Source organism: Sceloporus undulatus, chromosome 4, assembly GCF_019175285.1.
Source record: "Sceloporus undulatus isolate JIND9_A2432 ecotype Alabama chromosome 4, SceUnd_v1.1, whole genome shotgun sequence".
In the NCBI taxonomy this organism is placed as follows: Eukaryota; Metazoa; Chordata; class Lepidosauria; order Squamata; family Phrynosomatidae; genus Sceloporus; species Sceloporus undulatus.
The window spans coordinates 48664316-48684178 of NC_056525.1; the positions used below are offsets into that span (position 1 = coordinate 48664316).

The window sequence follows — 19863 nt, forward strand, 5'->3', positions numbered from 1 at the left end:
ATTTCTCCTGGACAAATAACAAGATCTTCCTTTTGAGACCGTGTGCTCATGCTGAAGGGGTGGAGCTTCTGTGAGTCACATCTGTGAGTCACAAGGGGCAGAGCTAGCAGACTAGCTTTATATACCAACTTCCAGAGCCTTCCAGAGCAGTCTGGCCAGAGAGAGGAGAAGGAGAGGAGCTGCTTGGCAGCCATTTTGAGACCGTGTGCTTGAGACCATATGCTCGTTGCTGAAGGGGCGGAGCTTCTGTGAGTCACATCTGTGAGTCACAAGGGGGCAGAGCTAGCAGACAAGCTTTATATACCGACTTCCAGAGCCTTCCAGAGCAGTCCGGCCAGAGAGAGGAGAAGGAGAGGAGCTGCTTGGCAGCCATTTTGAGACCGTGTGCTTGAGACCGTGTGCTCATGCTGAAGGGGTGGAGCTTCTGTGAGTCACATCTGTGAGTCACAAGGGGCGGAGCTAGCAGACTAGCTTTATATACCAACTTCCAGAGCCTTCCAGAGCAGTCCGGCCAGAGAGAGGAGAAGGAGAGGAGCTGCTTGGCAGCCATTTTGAGACCGTGTGCTCGTTGCTGAAGGGGCGGAGCTTCTGTGAGTCACATCTGTGAGTCACAAGGGGGCGGAGCTAGCAGACTAGCTTTATATACCAACTTCCAAAATTTTAGTTTTCTTTAACTCAACAACTCTGCTCGAGTGGCATCAGGTTAGAATCAGATATTGAAACAGAACCTTCCCTTTAAGTGTAAGATAGCAGCCAGTACATTCCTTTAAAGAAGTATTCCCAGTAGATTGACTGTTATATTCATTACTAAAGACTTTGCAGTATGGACAACGAGAGATCTGCTGCAGTCACCTGCAACTCTTGTGGGATGTTTCTCTTCTTGCCTACAGAAGTGGAGAACTTCACATGCACCAAGTGCAAGTGGGTAGCACTCTTTGAGGAGAAAGTGCAGCAGCTGGAGTCCAGAGTAGCTACACTTCAGCATATTAGGGAACAAGAGGATTTCCTGGACACAATAGAACTAACGATCTTGGATGAGTACCACGCAGAGGAAGATGCTAGGGTGGAAGAGGTCACTTGCCAAACAGAGGAGGCAGACAGCTGGAGGAATGTCACAAAGAGAAGTAAGCCAAAAATGAATTGTTCGGGGAGCTTGCAGCTAGAGAATCGATTCGAAGCTCTTTCCCTTATCAAGGAGGATGAAGAAGAGCAGCATGGACAGACTTCAGGGACAGAGCAGGGGAGCCTGAGAGTCCCACCCGAGGGAACAGTCGCTGCTAAGCCTCGGAGGAGGCGTGTGGTCGTAGTGGGGGACTCCTTGCTGAGGGGTACAGAAGCAGTGATTTGTAGGCCTGACAAGTTGTCTCGAGAGGTGTGTTGTCTTCCAGGTGCAAAGATCCGGGATGTGACAGAGAGGCTGACAAGACTGGTCAAGCCTACTGACAAATACCCCTTCCTTTTGGTCCACGTGGGAACTAATGATACTGCAAGACACAGCATTCAGAACATCAAAAGGGATTACGAGGCGCTTGGTAGGAAGCTGAAAGGAATGGATGTACAGGTTGTCATCTCGTCTCTTCTGCCAGTTGAAGGGCATGGTCCAGGAAGGGAGAGGAAAATCGCGGATGTGAACAACTGGCTTCGCAGATGGTGCCGCCGAGAAGGATTTGGAATCTTCGATCATGGGCTGCGGTTCCATGAGGAGGGACTTCTTGCAACAGACGGGTTGCATCTCACGCCAGTTGGAAGAAATGTTTTTGCCAACAGTCTCAAGAACTTGATCAGGAGAGCTTTAAACTGAGTTCCGAGGGGAAGGGAGACAATATTAAGGAAGGCGAAAGGTATGGCGAAAATAGTCAAACTGACATAGAGGAAACAAGGCAAACAGTGCAAGGACCCAACAGTGGGAGGCAAAAAAACTTGCACAGGCAGCAAGTAAAAGGGAACTATGGTCTGCGATGTCTCTACACTAATGCACAGAGCATGGGAAATAAGCAAGATGAACTCGAACTCCTAGTACAACAAAGCAAATATGATATAATAGGCGTCACTGAAACCTGGTGGGATGAGTCTCATGATTGGAATGTGGAAATAGAGGGTATAACCTTATTAAGAGAAATAGGCCAAACAGGAAAGGAGGAGGAATAGCACTATATGTCAGAGATATTTACACCAGTGAAGAGATCCTGGACATCAATCATGGAAGCCAGGTGGAGAGCATCTGGATAAGAATCAAAGGGGAGGGAAACAACAAGGATGTTACGGTGGGAGTCTACTACAGACCCCCAAGTCAGACTGAGGAATTGGATGATATCTTTCTAGAACAGATGACCACACAGTCAGAAAAGAGAGATGTAGTAGTGATGGGCGACTTCAACTATCCTGATATTTGCTGGAAGTCAAACTCAGCAAAATCCTCAAGGCCTAGCAAATTCCTCACTTGCCTGGAAGACAATTTCATGGTCCAAAAGGTGGAAGAGGCAAAAAGGGGGTCAGCTATTTTAGATCTGATCCTAACCAACAAGGATGACTTGGTTAATGGGGTGCAAGTAGTGGGATCATTAGGTGGAAGTGACCATGTTCTCCTGGAGTTTGTAATACAGTGGAAAGGAGAAGCCAGGCATAGTCAGACATGCATCCTAGACTTTAGGAGAGCGGATTTCAGTAAACTTAGAGAAGTATTGAGGGCAATTCCATGGTCAGAAATACTAAAAGATAAAGGAGTTCAGGACGGATGGGAGTTTCTCAAAAGAGAGATACTGAAGGCACAATTTCAAACAGTTCCAGTGAGAAAGAAAAACGGGAGGTGTCTCAAGAAACCAGGATGGATGACTAAGGAACTTTCAACCGAGCTAAGTTTGAAACGGAACATGTATAAGAAATGGAAAAAGGGGGAAATCACAAAAAAGGAATTCAAAGAAATAGCAGGCATGTGTAGGGGTAAAGTCAGAAAAGCTAAAGCGCAGAATGAACTCAGGCTTGCTAGAGAGGTTAAGAACAATAAAAAGGGCTTTTTTGGATATGTCCGCAGCAAAAGGAAGAAGAAGGAAACGGTAGGGCCACTGCGTGGAGAAGATGGCAAAATGCTAACAGAAGACAGAGAAAAGGCAGAATTACTCAACACCTTCTTTGCCTCAGTCTTCTCAGAAAAGGCAAAGGGTGCTCAACCTGAGGATAATGGAGCAGAAGACAGAATAGGGGAATTTCAGCACAGAATAAGTAAAGAGATAGTAGAGGAACACCTTATTAATCTAAATGAATTTAAGTCTCCGGGACCAGATGAACTCCATCCAAGGGTATTAAAAGAACTGGCAAATGTAATATCGGAGCCATTGGCAATAATCTTTGAGAACTCCTGGAAAACAGGAGAGATCAACAGCAGACTGGCGGAGGGCAAACGTTGTCCCCATCTTTAAAAAGGGGGGAAAAGAGGATCCCAACAATTATCGTCCAGTTAGTCTGACATCAGTACTAGGAAAGATTCTGGAGCAGATCATTAAACAGAGAGTCTGTGAACATCTAGAAGGCAATGCCATAATCACAAAAAGTCAACATGGGTTTCAGAGAAACAAGTCATGCCAGACAAACCTAATCTCTTTCTTTGATAAAATTACCAGCTTGGTAGATGAAGGGAATGCTGTGGATATAGTATATCTTGATTTCACTAAGGCCTTTGACAAGGTTTCCCATGACATACTTGCAAACAAGCTTGTAAAATGTGGGCTAGACAAAGGAACTGTTACATGGATCTGTAATTAGTTGACCGGCCGAACCCAAAGGGTGCTCAACAATGGCTCCTTTTCATCCTGGAGAGAAGTGACCAGTGGTGTCCCACAGGGCTCTGTCCTGGGCCCAGTGCTATTCAACATCTTTATCAATGACCTGGATGACAGAATTGGGAGCATACTTATCAAATTTGCAGATGACACCAAATTATGGGGAATAGCTAATACCCCAGAGGACAGGATCAAGATTCAAAATGACCTGAATAGACTAGAAAGCTGGGCCAAAGCTAACAAAATGAAATTCAACACAGAGAAATGTAAGGTATTGCATTTAGGGCGGAAAAATAAAATGCACAGATATAGGATGGGTGACACCTGGCTGAATGAAACTACGTGTGAAAGGGATCTAGGAGTCCAAGTAGACCACAAGTTGAACATGAGTGAACAGTGTGATGCGGCAGCTAAAAAGGCCAATGCTATTTTAGGCTGCATCAATAGATCAAGAGAAGTAATAGTGCCACTGTATTCTGCTCTGGTCAGGCCCCACCTAGAATATTGTGTCCACTTCTGGGCACCACAATTCAGAAAGGACATTGAGAAACTGGAGCGTGTCCAAAGGAGGGCGACAAAAATGGTGAAGGGTCTGGAAACCATGCCCTATGAGGAACGACTTAGGGAGCTGGGGATGTTTAGCCTGGAGAAAAGAAAGTTAAGAGGTGATATGATAGCCCTGTTTAAATACAGTGGTGCCTCGAGTTACGAAAATAATTCGTTCCGCGGCCGCTTTCGTAACCCGAAAAGCCTTCGTAAGCCGAATTGCCATAGGCGCTAATGGGGAAAAGCCGCGATTCCGTGTAAAATAGCGCCGAAAAGCACCAAAAGTTTTTTCGTAACCCGAAAAAACATTCGTAACCCGGAACAATAATTCCCTATGGGATTTTTTCGTATCCCGAAAATTTCGTAAGCTGGGTATTTCGTATCCCGAGGTACCACTGTATTTGAAAGGATGTCATATTGAAGAGGGAGCAAGCTTGTTTTCTGCTGCTCCAGAGAACAGGACCCGGAACAATGGATGCAAGCTACAGGAAAAGAGATTCCATCTGAACATTAGGAGGAACAGTAAGGGCTGTTCGACAGTGAAATGCACTCCCTCGGAGGGTTATAGAGTCTCCTTCCTTGGAGGTCTTTAAACAGAGGCTGGATGGCCATCTGTCAGGGATGCTTTGATTTGGATTTCCTGCATGGCAGGGGGTTGGACTGGATGGCCCTAGTGGTCTCTTCCAACTCTACGATTCTATGATTCTATGATTCTATGATTCCTTAAATGACAAGAACATTATTCTCTCACTAGATAACCCTTGCAACAAGATGAATTCAACTGAACTAGAAACAATATCCTGAGACGTGTGTGTGTGTGTGTGTGTGTGTGTGTGTGTATGTATGTATTCACACCATATCTAAAGGGCCATTCAGGATAAGTGGGATATCTTTAGGATTTGTTGTTGTGTGCTTTCAAGTGTTTTCCAGCTTATGGCAACCCTAAGGCGAACTTATCCCAGAATTTTCTGAGTGCTGAGAGTATGTGACTTGCCAGTGGGTTCTATGGCTAAGCGGGGATTCAAACCTTGGTCTCCAGAGTCATAGTCAAATGTTCATACCACTAGCTCTTCATGACAAGTTGTCCCAGAAAAATATTTTTTTCCCAAAATAGTTCAGTGACATCTTTAAGATATCTGAGTTCATAATAACACTAAGCTTCACATTCATAGATTAAAATGGGAAATGATGGCTACACTATGCTGTGTTAAGATGTGATACTATATTAAACTATGGTTTAGCATTATATGAATGAATCTTGGGTCTATCAACTCCCTTCTCCCTTTTCCTCATCTGCTATAACCACAAGCAAGCAATAGCTACATTTTCACTTCTGTTTTTAAGTAATCACTACATCCAAACCTGGATAACCAATTGTGACCAAGATTTTACAATATCTAGAACAAGACAAAATTCTGCCAGGCAGAATTCCATCTCATCCTTCTCACTGTCTCCTGCAAGACCCCCACATGACTATTTATTGGCTAAGGGAAGGTGTGAGACAGCTGTACAGGATATGATTATGTTCCTATAGCTGGTTGCATGAAAATATCATCCTCCAGAACCTCCCCAGGGGTGACATTATTATCATGTGTCAAACTATAGGAATATAGCTAGATGCTGTGTGGCTGTCCCCCTGCCCTCCCCTGGGCAGTAAATGGCCTTGTGAGGAGGCCCCTTATAGGAGACAAAGAAATGTATAGGTCCAAGGATTGTTGTGTTAGGAAGATAGTGAATACCTCCCTCTGCAATGAAGATAAAAAGACTTATGCAGACATAAATTGGTTTATGTGAGTGTATGTCATCAACAGGATGGCAGCTGGTTTATCTTAAGTTTAAGAGTAAAGACAGCAGTCCATGGATTATGAAGCTGGCCTGATTCCCTGACCCATGGTGTAAGATTAAATATAGTTTAAGGTTGGAATATAAAATGATAAATAGCAGTTAAAACATAAGCAAAGGTTCTGTTCTGTTCAAATTCTGTTCTGTTACAGTCACACTGGAGAATGAGAGGAAAAGTTTGGAGATTCTCAAGACTCTTTCTTGTAATACTGAGTCTTTGTCTAGTGTTATATCCAAACCATGTCAATGAAGTTTCAGGTTCTGAGTAAGCATGAAATGGGATCTCTGAGTGCCAAATGCAATGTTCTGAGTATAATAAAGCATGAAGAGATTAGGAGGTTAGATGAGCCTTGTCCTGTTTAGTGACAGAGATAATGAAATTTATCTAACTGCTATAAAATATTTTTCTATCATGTTTTAGAAAAGCTTACCTAAAAATGAATAACCATGGAACTGAAGTAAGCAGCAGTAGTACACTCAGGGCCTTATCACATGTGGGGGGTTTGCAGCTCAGATCCACAGTCACTCCTGTTCTAGCAATGAGAAATGTGATGTTTTTTCACATCAGATCTGGAGTCACTCCTGTCTAGCAATGTGAATTCATGTTAAAACATGATGTTCTACCACACCTGGTTACCTTTCCGTTGCCCTTCTGAATTGAGGGGGAAGCGGAGTCAGTTCAATTCCAGACAAGTCACGTGATGTAGATTCAAGCAAAGTGTGGTCAGTGCACATTGTATTACCACACCGGAACATACGTTGAGGGTTCAATGATTCGAATCGGCACCCTTGCGCATGTTCAGTGGGGCTCTGGACGCTGTCCTCCTTCCCTGCCCCCTCCTTAGCTGTCATCCTTCATCGGGTTGAAGGAGCAGTTGGGATGATGGAACAGGCAGCAGGGTGAAGGAGAGGGACAGATTGGGGTGTAGGAGCAGTCAGGGGGTGATGGGATAAGTCACAGGGAGCTACTTGAGCCAGGATCGGGATGAAGGAGCAGTCAGAGGATGATGGGATAGGTTGCAGGGGGTCACTGGGGCCATGGAAGGAGCTCCCATCAAAAGCAATTGCGTGTGATAACACATTCACGTTATGACGTGCTTTCGCATCATTGGACCTGCAGTCACGTCGGATCTGAGCTGCAAAAAGCTCCCAAACCTCCATGTGATAAACACCTCAGTCTTCTACACTTCTTTTAATGGTTCTAGTTTGTTCTCTTGGGTAGAACTGAAAAACGGTGTCACTTTTTTTCTTCCAAGAGAAGCTAAAATATGCCAAAGAATGCATGAACTGATCAAGAAATAACACTGAGTTCTAAGCAAGGGACTATCAATGGGGACTCATTAGTATTGAAAAAATAGTGAGAAAACATGTTTATCACCTGCAGCTAGAGTTAAACCCTCCATGAGATGTACATATAAATCTTGTTTAGGAAGGCTCACAACTACAATTCTGTTCAATTTTCCTAAGTATATAGTTACGTTAGTCAAGTCTGCCATGGTTTTAATTCTGGGGAAATGAAATGAAAGAAATGAAAGAGGAATCAAGAATGAGTGCTGGTCAAGTTACAATTATGCCACAGTAGGAGTGCTTCCAAAGAGTTATTTGGAAATGGCTAGACATTAATAAAGCAGTCTGATTGCAGTACTGATTAGAAAAAGCTTCTCTGGCATATATCACCACCAGATTGTGGAATGGTGTTTCTTAGTCAGAACCTTTAACATGCTTATCTCAATTAAGCTCAAATATTTCTCATCAGAATTTGACAGAAGTTTGTAGTAAATTGCTCTGCTCAGAAGTACATTCTGAACAGCCAGTTTATGACATTCAGTTCCCTAAATCAGAACAATCCAGGAGCTTGGGCAAATAAACCAGTTTACCTCTTCCAGCTCCAATTCTGGATCAGGGATGCCCCCAGATGTTATCATACCTAAATTGCCATTGATCTAGGTGGGATGCCTCCGCCCGGATGCATCCTGGGTCGAAGCCTCGCTCAGCCAGCCAATCACCTGCCCTTTGCCCTCAGACCTAGGCTGCTGTTCTGGTGCAAAAATGAACTAAGATTCCACTGTGTTTTTTGTACAGCAATTGGGGAAAACATCACTGCATCCTTTGCCTCAAGAGGTAATCCTGGTGCAAAACACCCATGGTCTTGAATCAGTGGGAGCTGTTGGCATTCATGTCAGTAGAGCAGTGAATCAACAGCCCACCTTTGAATGAGATATCTAATATGCTGGCCCTATTTGTGGGTATAGCACCTTAGTACCGCCTTTGAAGTTCATCCTATAGTCAGAGTGGATTCACTGTTTGTATGGAAGCCAACAGCTCCCACTGTTCTGAATCTTCCCAGCTACTCATCAGGCAAATGTGGGGTCATTACTTACTGTTTCAGCTTGGTCTGCTGTTCCCCTTCCTAGCTGGTAAGTATAAGAAAGCCAACTCTGCTATAGTCCTTCCTGTCTTTGCTGAATCCTGCTCCATGCATGGGCAGCAAAATTCTTCTAGTATCCAGGATTGTTCTGGATTCTACCTTTTCTTTACTTGAAGACATTTCACAAATTCAAATGCAACCACTCAAAATGGTCTGCAGCTGATACACAGCACACCACTGTTGGTAATCTGTGTTCATTTTAATGCTAAATAGTTGTCACATTACTTCAGGATTCATTTTAACTGAATTAAGGACTGGTCAGTGATATGATCAGTAATATTCATTTCTGAAAAAATGAAGATCAAGGTTCAGGTCACTATCTTGCTGCCTCTAATGCATCATGTGGCATTCCCACCTCTATTTTCTATCCCACTTCCAAGTGCATTTCATGGTATTTTAAGCTCTTTGAGAAAGACTTTTCTTTTTACCTCTTCAGTGCAATGTAGCCAGATTTCAAGTTTTTTGTGATCATAATGTAAGTAAATACTAGTATGCAAAAGCATACATTCACATGCACATACACAAATATACTAACCAGAGGTGTATGCTAAATGATTGAAGCCCTTATTAGAAATGGGGATTGGTGTTGTTCTGTGATCACTACCCAGTGCAATGGAAGAGATATTACTGTACACTGAAACATGTTTGGGTCAGCAACTGGGACACTTAAAACAATTGGAACTTGATTTTAATCAGTGATCAATCAAGTAGTTCCAAGCATCCACTGAAGAGAACTAGGAATGCAATGCTATTGAAAATGTCCTGTAACATTTTTCATACTGAATAATCTCAATTGGGCTTCTCTGTGCTGGGAAGAGTTTCGGATGTCAAAACAGCTCCCACAGATTTGAAATCTGGCACTTCTCATCTTGTAAATAAACATTATTAGTTCACAAGTGCCCTGCCACACATCAAAATGAAATGCACTTTATTTTTTAATTATTTTAATTATGATCAAAATTTTTCTCTCACATAAGTACATCCATTATTCTATTAATCTTCCCCTTAAACAATTTTGTTCTTATCTTTGTTAGTTTTTATACATTTAAACAAACCCCCTTCTCCCTTATTTATTCCATGTAGAATAGAATTTGTCCAATTTAATCTATTCTTTGTTTCTTCTTTATATTTATGTCCTTACTTGCTATTCTGTCTAATAATAATAATAATAATAATAAAAAAATTTATTTGTATCCCACCCCTCTGAGAACAATCGGGGCGGCTAACAAAGTTAAAATTACTAGACTATTCAATATTTCAAATTGTATGAGGTTTTTTGTCTGTTACTCTACAGACATTATCATGTCTATTTTCTTATATTTTATCTCAATTCTCTGCGTATGACCTCGCATATGCATCTTTGTCTTTTCATCAAAATTAGATGAAATACACTTTAGACTGTTGCATTGTATGTGTCACTTGTGAATGTGATCCATGACGGGGAAATATATGGAATCCACTGACAGAATGAAGATTTGCATTATGAAATAAATGGAAACCAAAGGCCATTTTGAGCCTTTGTGTAGTGAACTCATCTCTAGGTTCTTATCCTTCTGTTAAACTGGAAAATAATGCTCAATAGTTGTGAAATTAATGAGATCCAAATGAAGTGTCTGAAGACTAAAACTATCATATAAATTGAAATAGTCTTGTCACTATTTGATATTTTGCGTACCATAAAATGAGGATTGAGATATTTAATCATTGTTTTGTAAGCTAGGCTGGTTGTTTTCAAAGATTGTTTAGCAGGGCAGAGTGAAAGGAAGGGCAGTGTCTGGATGGAATTTCTGAATCAATGACTGATGGTGAATCCTGTTTGTGAAGGAATAATCATAGGAAATGGTTAATGTCTTCATTAGCTCATCAGGTGGCAATCAGAAAGGTTCTAATCTCTTTCTTTAGTTTTTGGAGAAAGATGGCATAGTTGAGTAAAGTTACATGGTGCCACCTAGAGGTTCAGGAACACCTTGTTTAAATGGTTCTCCACACAACTACCAGAGTATAAGGCTTGTTATTTCCTAGTACCCCTTTTTTAATGCCAGATTGATTTTAAAGGTTAATTAATGTAAGTGCAATCATTTCATTGTACCAGTGAAGGAAATGGTTTTCTGTTCAGAAAAGACTTTGACAAGTTATCTTGTAAAGATCACTTGCTCAGATTTCAAATTGGATCCCCACCCCATGTGTTTTGCTCTGTCCTGAAATACAGCTATGTTCTGCAGAAAGTCCTCTATCAAATAACTTTCCTAATGAATCATAGCTAAATATTAAGATGTACTACAAGTGATTTCTGCAAGAAGTCACAACAAAACGCAGCATGAATGCCCTGCCTGTCATCTCCTTGACAGTTTGTTAAATTAGGTCACAGCAACACTTAGCAATTCTGACCTTGACAGTAATCTGCAGAAAGCTTCCCCTAGATAGCAAAGGTTAAATATTACCATGGTTCAGTGCCAGCCCATGCTGACATGCTGAAGAGCCCCAATTAATTCTGTTTATTTTAAGCCAGATTTCACATGTGGCAGATGCTCTACAGTGTTCCATTTGCTGGAGGATAAAAAAAAACAATGATGGGATGGAGGAAGCCAAAACACCCGCAAAGGTTATTGTTAGAGCACATGCTTACCTGGTAGAGTCTTGACAGGCTAATAGATAGTGAGGCCACAGTGGGTAAGGGGGGTTATTTTTAAAAATTCAAACTGTCCACTGCGAGTTGCAAAATATACCTGTGCTACACTTTCTAATTATGGGCCTCTTATGTTTCTTCTGCAAAAGAAAAGGGTATTGGTTTGAACATTGGACTATGACCCTGAAGATCAGGGTAAAAATCCCCACTCAGCCATGGAAAGCCACTGGATAACCTTGGGCAAGTCACACTCTCTGAGCCCCAAAGGAAAGGAAAGGCAAATCCCCTCTGAATAAACCTTGCAAAGAAAACCCTGTCATAGGTTCACCTTAGTCTCCGTAAGTTGGAAAAGTTGTTGGTTCATCCCTCCATTTCAACCCTTCTGCTCATCCAAACTGGTCAAAAGATCAGGATTTGGTATAGTTCTTACTGGAATTTTAAAAAATATCTGTGTGATATACTTTCTATCCTGGTCTGTTTCTCATGAATTTCTAAGGTTAGCAGTGACTTTTGAAATCCAGGGGAGATGGTGCTTTTGTGTTTTTTGGTTCCAAGAGTTTCCAAGAAGGACAGGGGTGCATTCGCATGTCTCTATGCATTGCCTTAGTTCCTTCTGTACTTCTGGTGACCTACTGAATGGCGAATGATATTAATCACAGAAGCTTTCCTTTCTTTTCCTTTTTGCCTATCTACAAATATAATCCTGAAGCAGGATAGTGCTTTATTTTTATAGCTTTTTTGCTCTACAACCATTTTTTCTCTAAATAAATGTGCCTGCCCAGTGGTGAATGTGAATAAGGTGATGGACAGGAGTAACAAGTTCTATGTTAGGAAGGTTGAGTATGTAAGAGAAGATAAAATAGGAAGTAGAAGAGAAAGAGTGTAGGTATGTTGGAATGAGGTTAGTAGAAGGTGACAGTGTGGATAGATGTTTATAAGATGTTATTAGTGTTATTATTGATAATACTATTATTGTGTTTATTTGCTTGTTGTATGTTATAAGATATAGATATGTTAGGTGATATAGATATTTTTGTTTATGTGTGTATGTTTATATATGTGTGTTTTGTTTGTGTTTTATTATTGAAACTATTTTATTTTGAAAAGAGATTACCGTATATACTCGACTAAATGCAACCTCATGTATAAGTCGAGGGCAGGTTTTGGGGCCAAAATTATGGATTTTGATATGGCCCTTGGATAAGTCGAGGGTGAAATTTAAGGACATGCAACAAAGGATCTAAATGATGAATCAAAGGAAAACAATGCCAAAGAACCCACAAAATTCTGGCAGGCATAACGTTTTTGGCTCACACTAAATGCTAAATGGAAGAAAGAACAGAGTGAGGTCAGTGCTTCTAGGACAGATGGCATCTTGCCTTTCACCAGAGGATGGTTCCCTTTTTAATAAGAGTTAAAGTATAGTATTTACACTGACCCGTGGATAAGTCAACCTAGGTTTTTGGAGTCAATTTTTGACTAAAATTTCTAGACGTATACATGAGTATATACAGTATTTTAAAAATAAATAAATGTGCCAGCCCAGGAACAGAGATCCTGGGGAAGGAGCAGTGGAGAGCTGCTGAGATTATGGGGAAGATTACAGGAATGCAGAAAACCCTGCCCACACCACACTTAAACACGCCTCAAGCAGGAAAAAAGAATGGATAAAACACTTGTATGTGGAAGTGGATATAACCATTATGAGGTGTTACTTGCTTTGCATCTCTACTACAGAAATAATCCAGGTTGACACCACTTTAACTGACATGGCTCAATGCTATGAAATTCTTGGAACTGTAGTTTTGTGAGACATTGACCTTCTGTGTTGGAGAGCATTGGTGCCACAACAAACATTGGTGCCACAACAAAGTTCCCAGAATTCAATAGCATGGAGCTATTGTAGTTAAAGCGGTGTCAGCCAGGATAACTTCTACAGTGCGGATGCAGACAAATTGTGAAATCCAGAAACAGAACAGCCCAACATTTACCCTTTTAGCCCATCTGGATGAGCCTTTAATGGGGTTTTCCTTGTTGGCACCTAAAATTCAATGACAACATGAGGCCTACAGGGGGTTCCACATGGAATTTCTTGTTACAGGGATTGTGTGTGTGTGTGTGTGTGTGTGTGTGTGTGTGTGTGTGTGCGCGCGCCTTCAAGTTGTTTGTTGACTTATGGCAACCTCATAAATTTCATAAGGCTTTCTTAGGCAAGAAATCCTAAGAGATAATTTTGCCAGCTCCTTCTTCTGAAACAGAGGACTTGGTATTCAGGTAAGACCTTGCTTAGTTTCCAAGATCAAATGGGGTATTTAGACCTGTCACAGTGACTAGAGCGTGATAAAACTTCGGGAGATTTAATTTTTGTACCTATACATCACCTCTAAATAGCTCATTTAAAATATGTTCATTGATTCCAAAAGTCCCCCTTTTGAATGGGTAACAGATGTTTTAAATTTATATTTATTCTTCAAATACCAGAAAATTGTTGATAACATCTTAAAAGCATTCCATTTTGTGTGAGACAATGAGTGAAAGCCTCTTCTAAAATGTTTTTTTTGACAACATGCATGCATCATAATCAAACTAGGAGAGCATGCCTTCTTTCCTTTCCGACAGTTATGTTTTCTCCTCAATAGGCCAATGCCACAATTTCTTTCATTAAGTGATAGCTTTTGTACCTAACATGCAACTCATCTTCATTTCTTTCCTCCTCATAACAACCATATAAAGAAAGGTATTATTTGTCGCATTTTACAAGCTGGGAAATTTTAACTCAATAGAACCATCTAGCTGAGGACCACTTGATGAATTCATGGCTGAGTTCGGATATGATTACACAGATTCTTGGCTTAATGCTGAATGAAGGATTCTGAGAATATTTGGCAGAAAGAAACTTCTGTTACATAAAAGGCCAGCTATTCTCACACATAAAAGACATTATCTAGCTATTTCATCTCATTTTTCCTAATTGATTTTTTTTTCTGATAAGGTAAAAAGAGGGAAGAAAGAGTAGAAAATACAGAATTACAAATTAAAGACGGCCCTCTCTGGACCTCTCATATAATTTTGTGAATGATCTGCACAATAAATGGTTAGCTAGAAATCATCACAGAAGAATAAAAGCAGTGTACAACAAACTATTACACAGTGTTAAAACACAGAGATATGGAACAAGAAATAATAAAACATAAAGTGGTCACAAGACATTGGAGAAAGCATACAATTGAAACATTGGGAACAAACTTGGAGAAACATGAATAAGTTCATGCTCTGTCAAAATTACAAAGAAAATTTTATGAAGATGGTGTATTGTTGGTATCTCTCACCTACAAAATTAAACAACTTATACAAAACCAGCAACTCAAACTGCTGGAAATGCTCAGATCCACAGGCAGACCTTTTCCAAATTAAAATCCGCTTTATACTCCAATTTTTCCTACTAAACATGACACACGAAATAAAGGAAAAACAACATAACCGCATTCTATTATATATGATAAGCACGGTGAGACCCCTCTTTGCAAAAGACTGGGGAAAAATAGTACTCCTCCAATTAAAGATTAGATCATAAAAATACGGGAAGCTATGGATATGGACATTTTATCTGCTCTGATCAGAGGGAAATCAAAAAAGGAAACTGAAGAGGAATGGAGTATGGTTCAGTCATATTGGAAATCACTGGAGGAGGACTAATTATCATTTATTCTACTTATACTGTTAAATACTATGGTTATTTTAAGGCTGGAAGGTTGTAAAGAAATATAACCTATGTTGAGATTAGACGATAAAAGATAATGTATGAAATGTTTCTTTCTCTACTCTATAACCCCATTACATGAGCTTTGGTTATGTATATATTGAAAAATCTTAATCAAGATTTGGAAGGATGAAATAGTGGGAAAAGTGGAGGATTTTAATAATCTCTCCAACTTTTTAATCACATACTAAAAACAATAAAAGGATAAAGAACTGGAACTGCTCTCTTCTTTGATAAAGAAGACCTTACCAATAGAACTTTATGCTACCAATTGTTTAACATAAAAACATAACAAAACAGCATAAAGTAAATAAAAACAGCAAAGCATAGAGACCATGGTATGACAAAATGTACAGAAAATTGGGAATATTTTTTCTAAAGAAAAAGGATAGCTGTGAGATACTAGGAGGTTCATCCTAACTAAATAAGCCATACACAAATGAAATATGTATAAATGTATTGTTATGTGTTTGTTTTATTTGTTTTTTTCTATACTTTGTATGTACATGTGTTTATAATAAAAATTATTAAAAATAAAAAGAAAGCATCCTAAGCTTCTGAGAGAAAGGCCACCACACAACAAATGACAGGATTTTCCTTCAGACAATGATTTGAATATAAAGTGTCATATCCACTAGCTATGATGTAGCATCTTATCAATTTTGCACATGTGCTGGTAATTATAGATGCCTGAGTATACACCATTTATTTACTCAGATAGAGTAATTAATTTCAAAATTGAAGTAAGTAATGAACAAATTTTTCCACTCGTGCCTTGCCTTGTTGGGCATGAGAGGTAAACATAAAGAAGATGTAGTAGTGCAACAACCTGCTAAATTATCTTCTTCCCTGTTTCTAATGCACCATGTTCTCTCTTTTATTCAAGGAAAGTGTGGACCTGGGGGAGATCATGTTTTCCCTTTGTTATCTGCCAACTGCAGGTCGCCTCACTTTAACAGTCATTAAATGCAGGAATCTAAAAGCAATGGATATTACTGGTTACTCAGGTAAGTGTTTCCTTGCTTGAAATAGGGCAATAATGTTATATTTCATTGATTTAGCTTCTGTGCCGATGTTTATTTTAATACTTGGTCAAGAAGCTGTCTCATGCATTTTTCTCTATATGCCACTTTTGCCATTAATATCAGTGATTAAAACAAAATTGTGGAACAGCAATTTTATCTTTCACACCTACATAGAATATAATGTCATGCATAGTCTAACTGCTATTCAATACATTTTAGTTGGAGGTCAGAGGACATTTTTGAAGGTACTGGTGACATGGCTGTCTGAAACTGTGTCACTAGAGTAAAAAAACTAATTCATTTTTTTAAAAAATGATATGAATACATTTAAGCAGGATATAATATACAGTGGGCCCTTGGTATCTGTTGGGGTTTGATTCCAGGACCCCCTGTGGATACTAAAATCTGTGGATGTGCAAGTCCCATTAAAATGATATCCCCTATATAATATAACAACGTCAAAGTTCGCTTTCCAGAATTTTATTTAAAGAATATTTTCAACTGGATAAAGAATCAATGGATACAGAGGGCTAACTGTAATTAGAAGTTATCTTGGAGCATTAGGAAACATACCCTTCACCTTTTTCAAAATTACATGACTTTCCAGATGTATCTAATATTGTTGTAAATTTTTTGCTCCAAAATAATAGTTTTCTCATTTTGGAAAATATTTATATTAAAAATACAAACCATGTGAATTTTTAAATAAAACATTAAGAATTAAAGGATGAATTTGGTAGAAGACTACATTCTTGACATCACTTGCTTATAAACACCTTCTAAAAAATAAAAGAGATGGTCTTCAATTTAGATGTAACCCTTTCCACATCCAGTTTTGTCTGGAATTTATTTCACAAATACTCCCGGGTAGGAAGACATTATGCCAGAAGAAGTCAAAGAAGTCCATTTCCCATGACATTGCAATAGTAGCTTAGATCACAACCCTATGCTCCTTGGCAGAGGGTCTTGAGGACCACAATCTTTAGCAGATTTGTAGGCTGAAAAGGAACTAAATTGTCCTAGGCCTCCCTATTATGGAATGGAAAATTCCACTTTCCTTGCCACTCTGCCTTTGGTGATCTGAGGGAAATATTGGGATAAAGAGGATGCACTGAGAAGGCTTGGGATTCAACCTCCTGTTCTTCTGCCTGTCTCACAGGAAGGCAGGAAGAGTGCAATTCCTTGAAATAATGTACCCTAGCTTCCACCAAGCTGGCACCAGTTTATCAGATTTTTGGAACTGGCAGCTCCCCTGCCTTTAATCCTTCCTCCTTTTCAATCCATGTCTGTCTCTGTAGGCTTGCTGAATAATCTAGAGCAGAGTGGACAGCTGTGCAGGAGGGAGGGCCGATCTCTGCCCTGTATAATCTTTAAAGACCACACCATTGCATCTGTAGGGTAGTAGAAGTGGCAGTGAATCATTTTTGTTCCCACTTTGTCCATTTTTAGAAATTTGTGGGGACACAGGGGTTTGTAGTGAGAGAAGGCAGAAAAAGACCCCATTTATAAGTGGCTTTGAAATGTTTCAGGTGAATGTTCCGGCTATGTGGCTATGTTCTGAAAGAGTTTATTCTTGACGTTTTGCCAGCATCTGTGGCCAACCGTAGATGCTGGTGAAATGTCAGGAATAAACTCTTCCAGAACATGGCCACATAGCTCGAAAAACCCACAAAAAAACCACAAACCCTTTTATTATCCTATGACCCCTATGATCCTTGGAGTCATAGGATAGCTCCCTTAACCTTACCGAGCTGCAAGTTCTATATCTTATCATTTGCCCTATGAATAATGGGAGCAAACAACTGTCAAGCACGTGTAATTCTTTTGGGGAGAATCTTGTGCAAATAATATCTGAGTTTCTGTCAAAACAGCTCCTTTTAATGACCCACGCTTCTATGTGTCAGTTTCTGCATTTTGCTGACAAACATTTTAATCTACAACCCCAATAGCTGTGAAACTATTTGAGCAGACAAGCATTTCTGTTCAAGTAATACATGATGCAGTCTGAACCACTGAGACTTAATGGTTCAGAAGGAAAACAGCTCAGTAGTTCTGCAGTGATGCACAATTTAGTTACTGGAATTTCAAAATACAGAGTGATTTTTTCCAGCAGCCTACACAGCACTCGTGCAAGGTTGGAAACTCAAGAGCAATTTGCTAAAGTTGGTCTCTGGGGCAACTAGTAAAGCACTGATGCCCTATTTTTTTTTTCCTTCTATCTCTTTTCATTGACTAAAAAAAGTAGCTACTTTTTGGTAAAAAAAAAAAAAAAAGTATATGACTTGCTTTCTTGAAACTAGTTCACAGATATTTAGCATAGGAAAAGAAATTGGTATGCAAGGTATAAGTACAATCAGAGAGCTGGAGGATAGCATCAAAGATGAAGGACATCTGCATCCCATTAAAGAAAGTAAAAATGAACCAATGAGTACAGGAAACAGGTCTAGAAAACTCTGCAGGGAAAAGAAGCAATCTGCAAGAAAGGCAGAAGGTGACCACTCCCTTTCCCCAAAGAAAAGAGATGGACCATATACACATACAAGGTCTTGAACTGATGGCTGGCTGGCAGACCTTCTCCCATATAACAGAACTTAAACTACTCTAGATCTTTCTGCTCTCCAACATAACGGAATGAAGTGAATCTACAAGTAAGAATAAAAGTGTACACAGATTCTGAGAAAACATTCAACAATGGAATGTTATAGTGGGAGCTGCAACAAAATATTGAAGTGTGGGAGCCTACATGCAGAATTTCAGCCAGCTGGCCTTCCCTTTTCCAGGATATTCTATTTATTCCCCACCACCACCATTTTTCACCTCCTCCAACAATTAGCTGACATTCTGAACTTAAATATGTTAAGGAAAATGCAACATGGGATATACAGTGAGAGAAATAAAACATGTATGTGAGAGTCACTATGACTCAGCAAAAGCAATTAAGAAGCCACACAGGTGTAAAAGCTAGTGCAATTAGCAAGTCCTAAATGCCAAGGACAGAAATGCAGAGTGGATAATTGAAAGCACCTGAGAATTGTTAAGTGGACAAGGTGAAATGATGAAATCATTAATTATGGGATGAACTATGAAAACCAATCAAAATGAATGTACACGCCCACTGGGTGGAAACTGACAAGAGTGGGTGGTGTTTTCCAATGGCTATAATAATTGCTTTGATTCCCAATGTATTTTGTGGGTAGTTGTGAAGTAGAATGGATAGATGTTGGATAGTTGTGGAGTATTGTATATAGTAGAATAAAGTAGATCTTTTATATAAGACTACTGAGTTGTCCGGTGTCTTGAGTGAAGATACAAGAACCAGCAGGAACCTGGAGAAGAGTGAAGACTTCTCTGGAGCACGAGTGAGAAGGCTTGGAGAGTTTGTCAGGGTCTTCAGCCTATTCTCTGAAACTGCTGCTTTAGAGCAAAGCTTTAACCACTGGCCAAAACTGGTCAGCGCCGGTGCATAACAAGGTGGTGAGTTAGAGCCAGAGGTGAAGAGCTACAACTCCCATCATCCCTGACAAAATATTCCTCACAGGGCTATTTTGAGGGGGGAACTGTGTCTTCAACCGTGCATTCATTTTTTGCTTTGTTGCAGTCCTGTACTCATGCTGGGTCATTTACACACAGCTGCAAAGATTCACATTTTCCGTCTGGAATCTTTAATATCCCGGCTTCTTTTTGCTCCGGTTTTTAGCCCCGAAGTGAGGCTTCATTTTGGTTTCCAACCGCTTTTGAGGAATGCATCATATAAACATCTCACCTTCAAAGCAGCTGGAAACCACTTTATTTTGCCTGTCTGTTTCACCCCAGTGACTCACTGGGAAAGACAATGATGTTCTATAATGTAGAAGGCAGTA

The 19863-nt window shown here is 40.0% G+C and overlaps 1 protein-coding gene across 2 annotated transcripts in view; it reads left to right on the forward strand.

Moving 5' to 3' along the window:
• SYT6 (synaptotagmin 6) overlaps positions 1–19863 on the forward strand; it is a 208004-nt gene that overhangs the window by 168614 nt on the left and 19527 nt on the right. For both annotated transcript variants that reach the window (XM_042461406.1, XM_042461407.1), the window contains exon 4: positions 15865–15985. In XM_042461406.1, coding sequence (XP_042317340.1) covers positions 15865–15985 — 121 coding nt within the window. The remainder of the gene's footprint in view (positions 1–15864; positions 15986–19863) is intronic.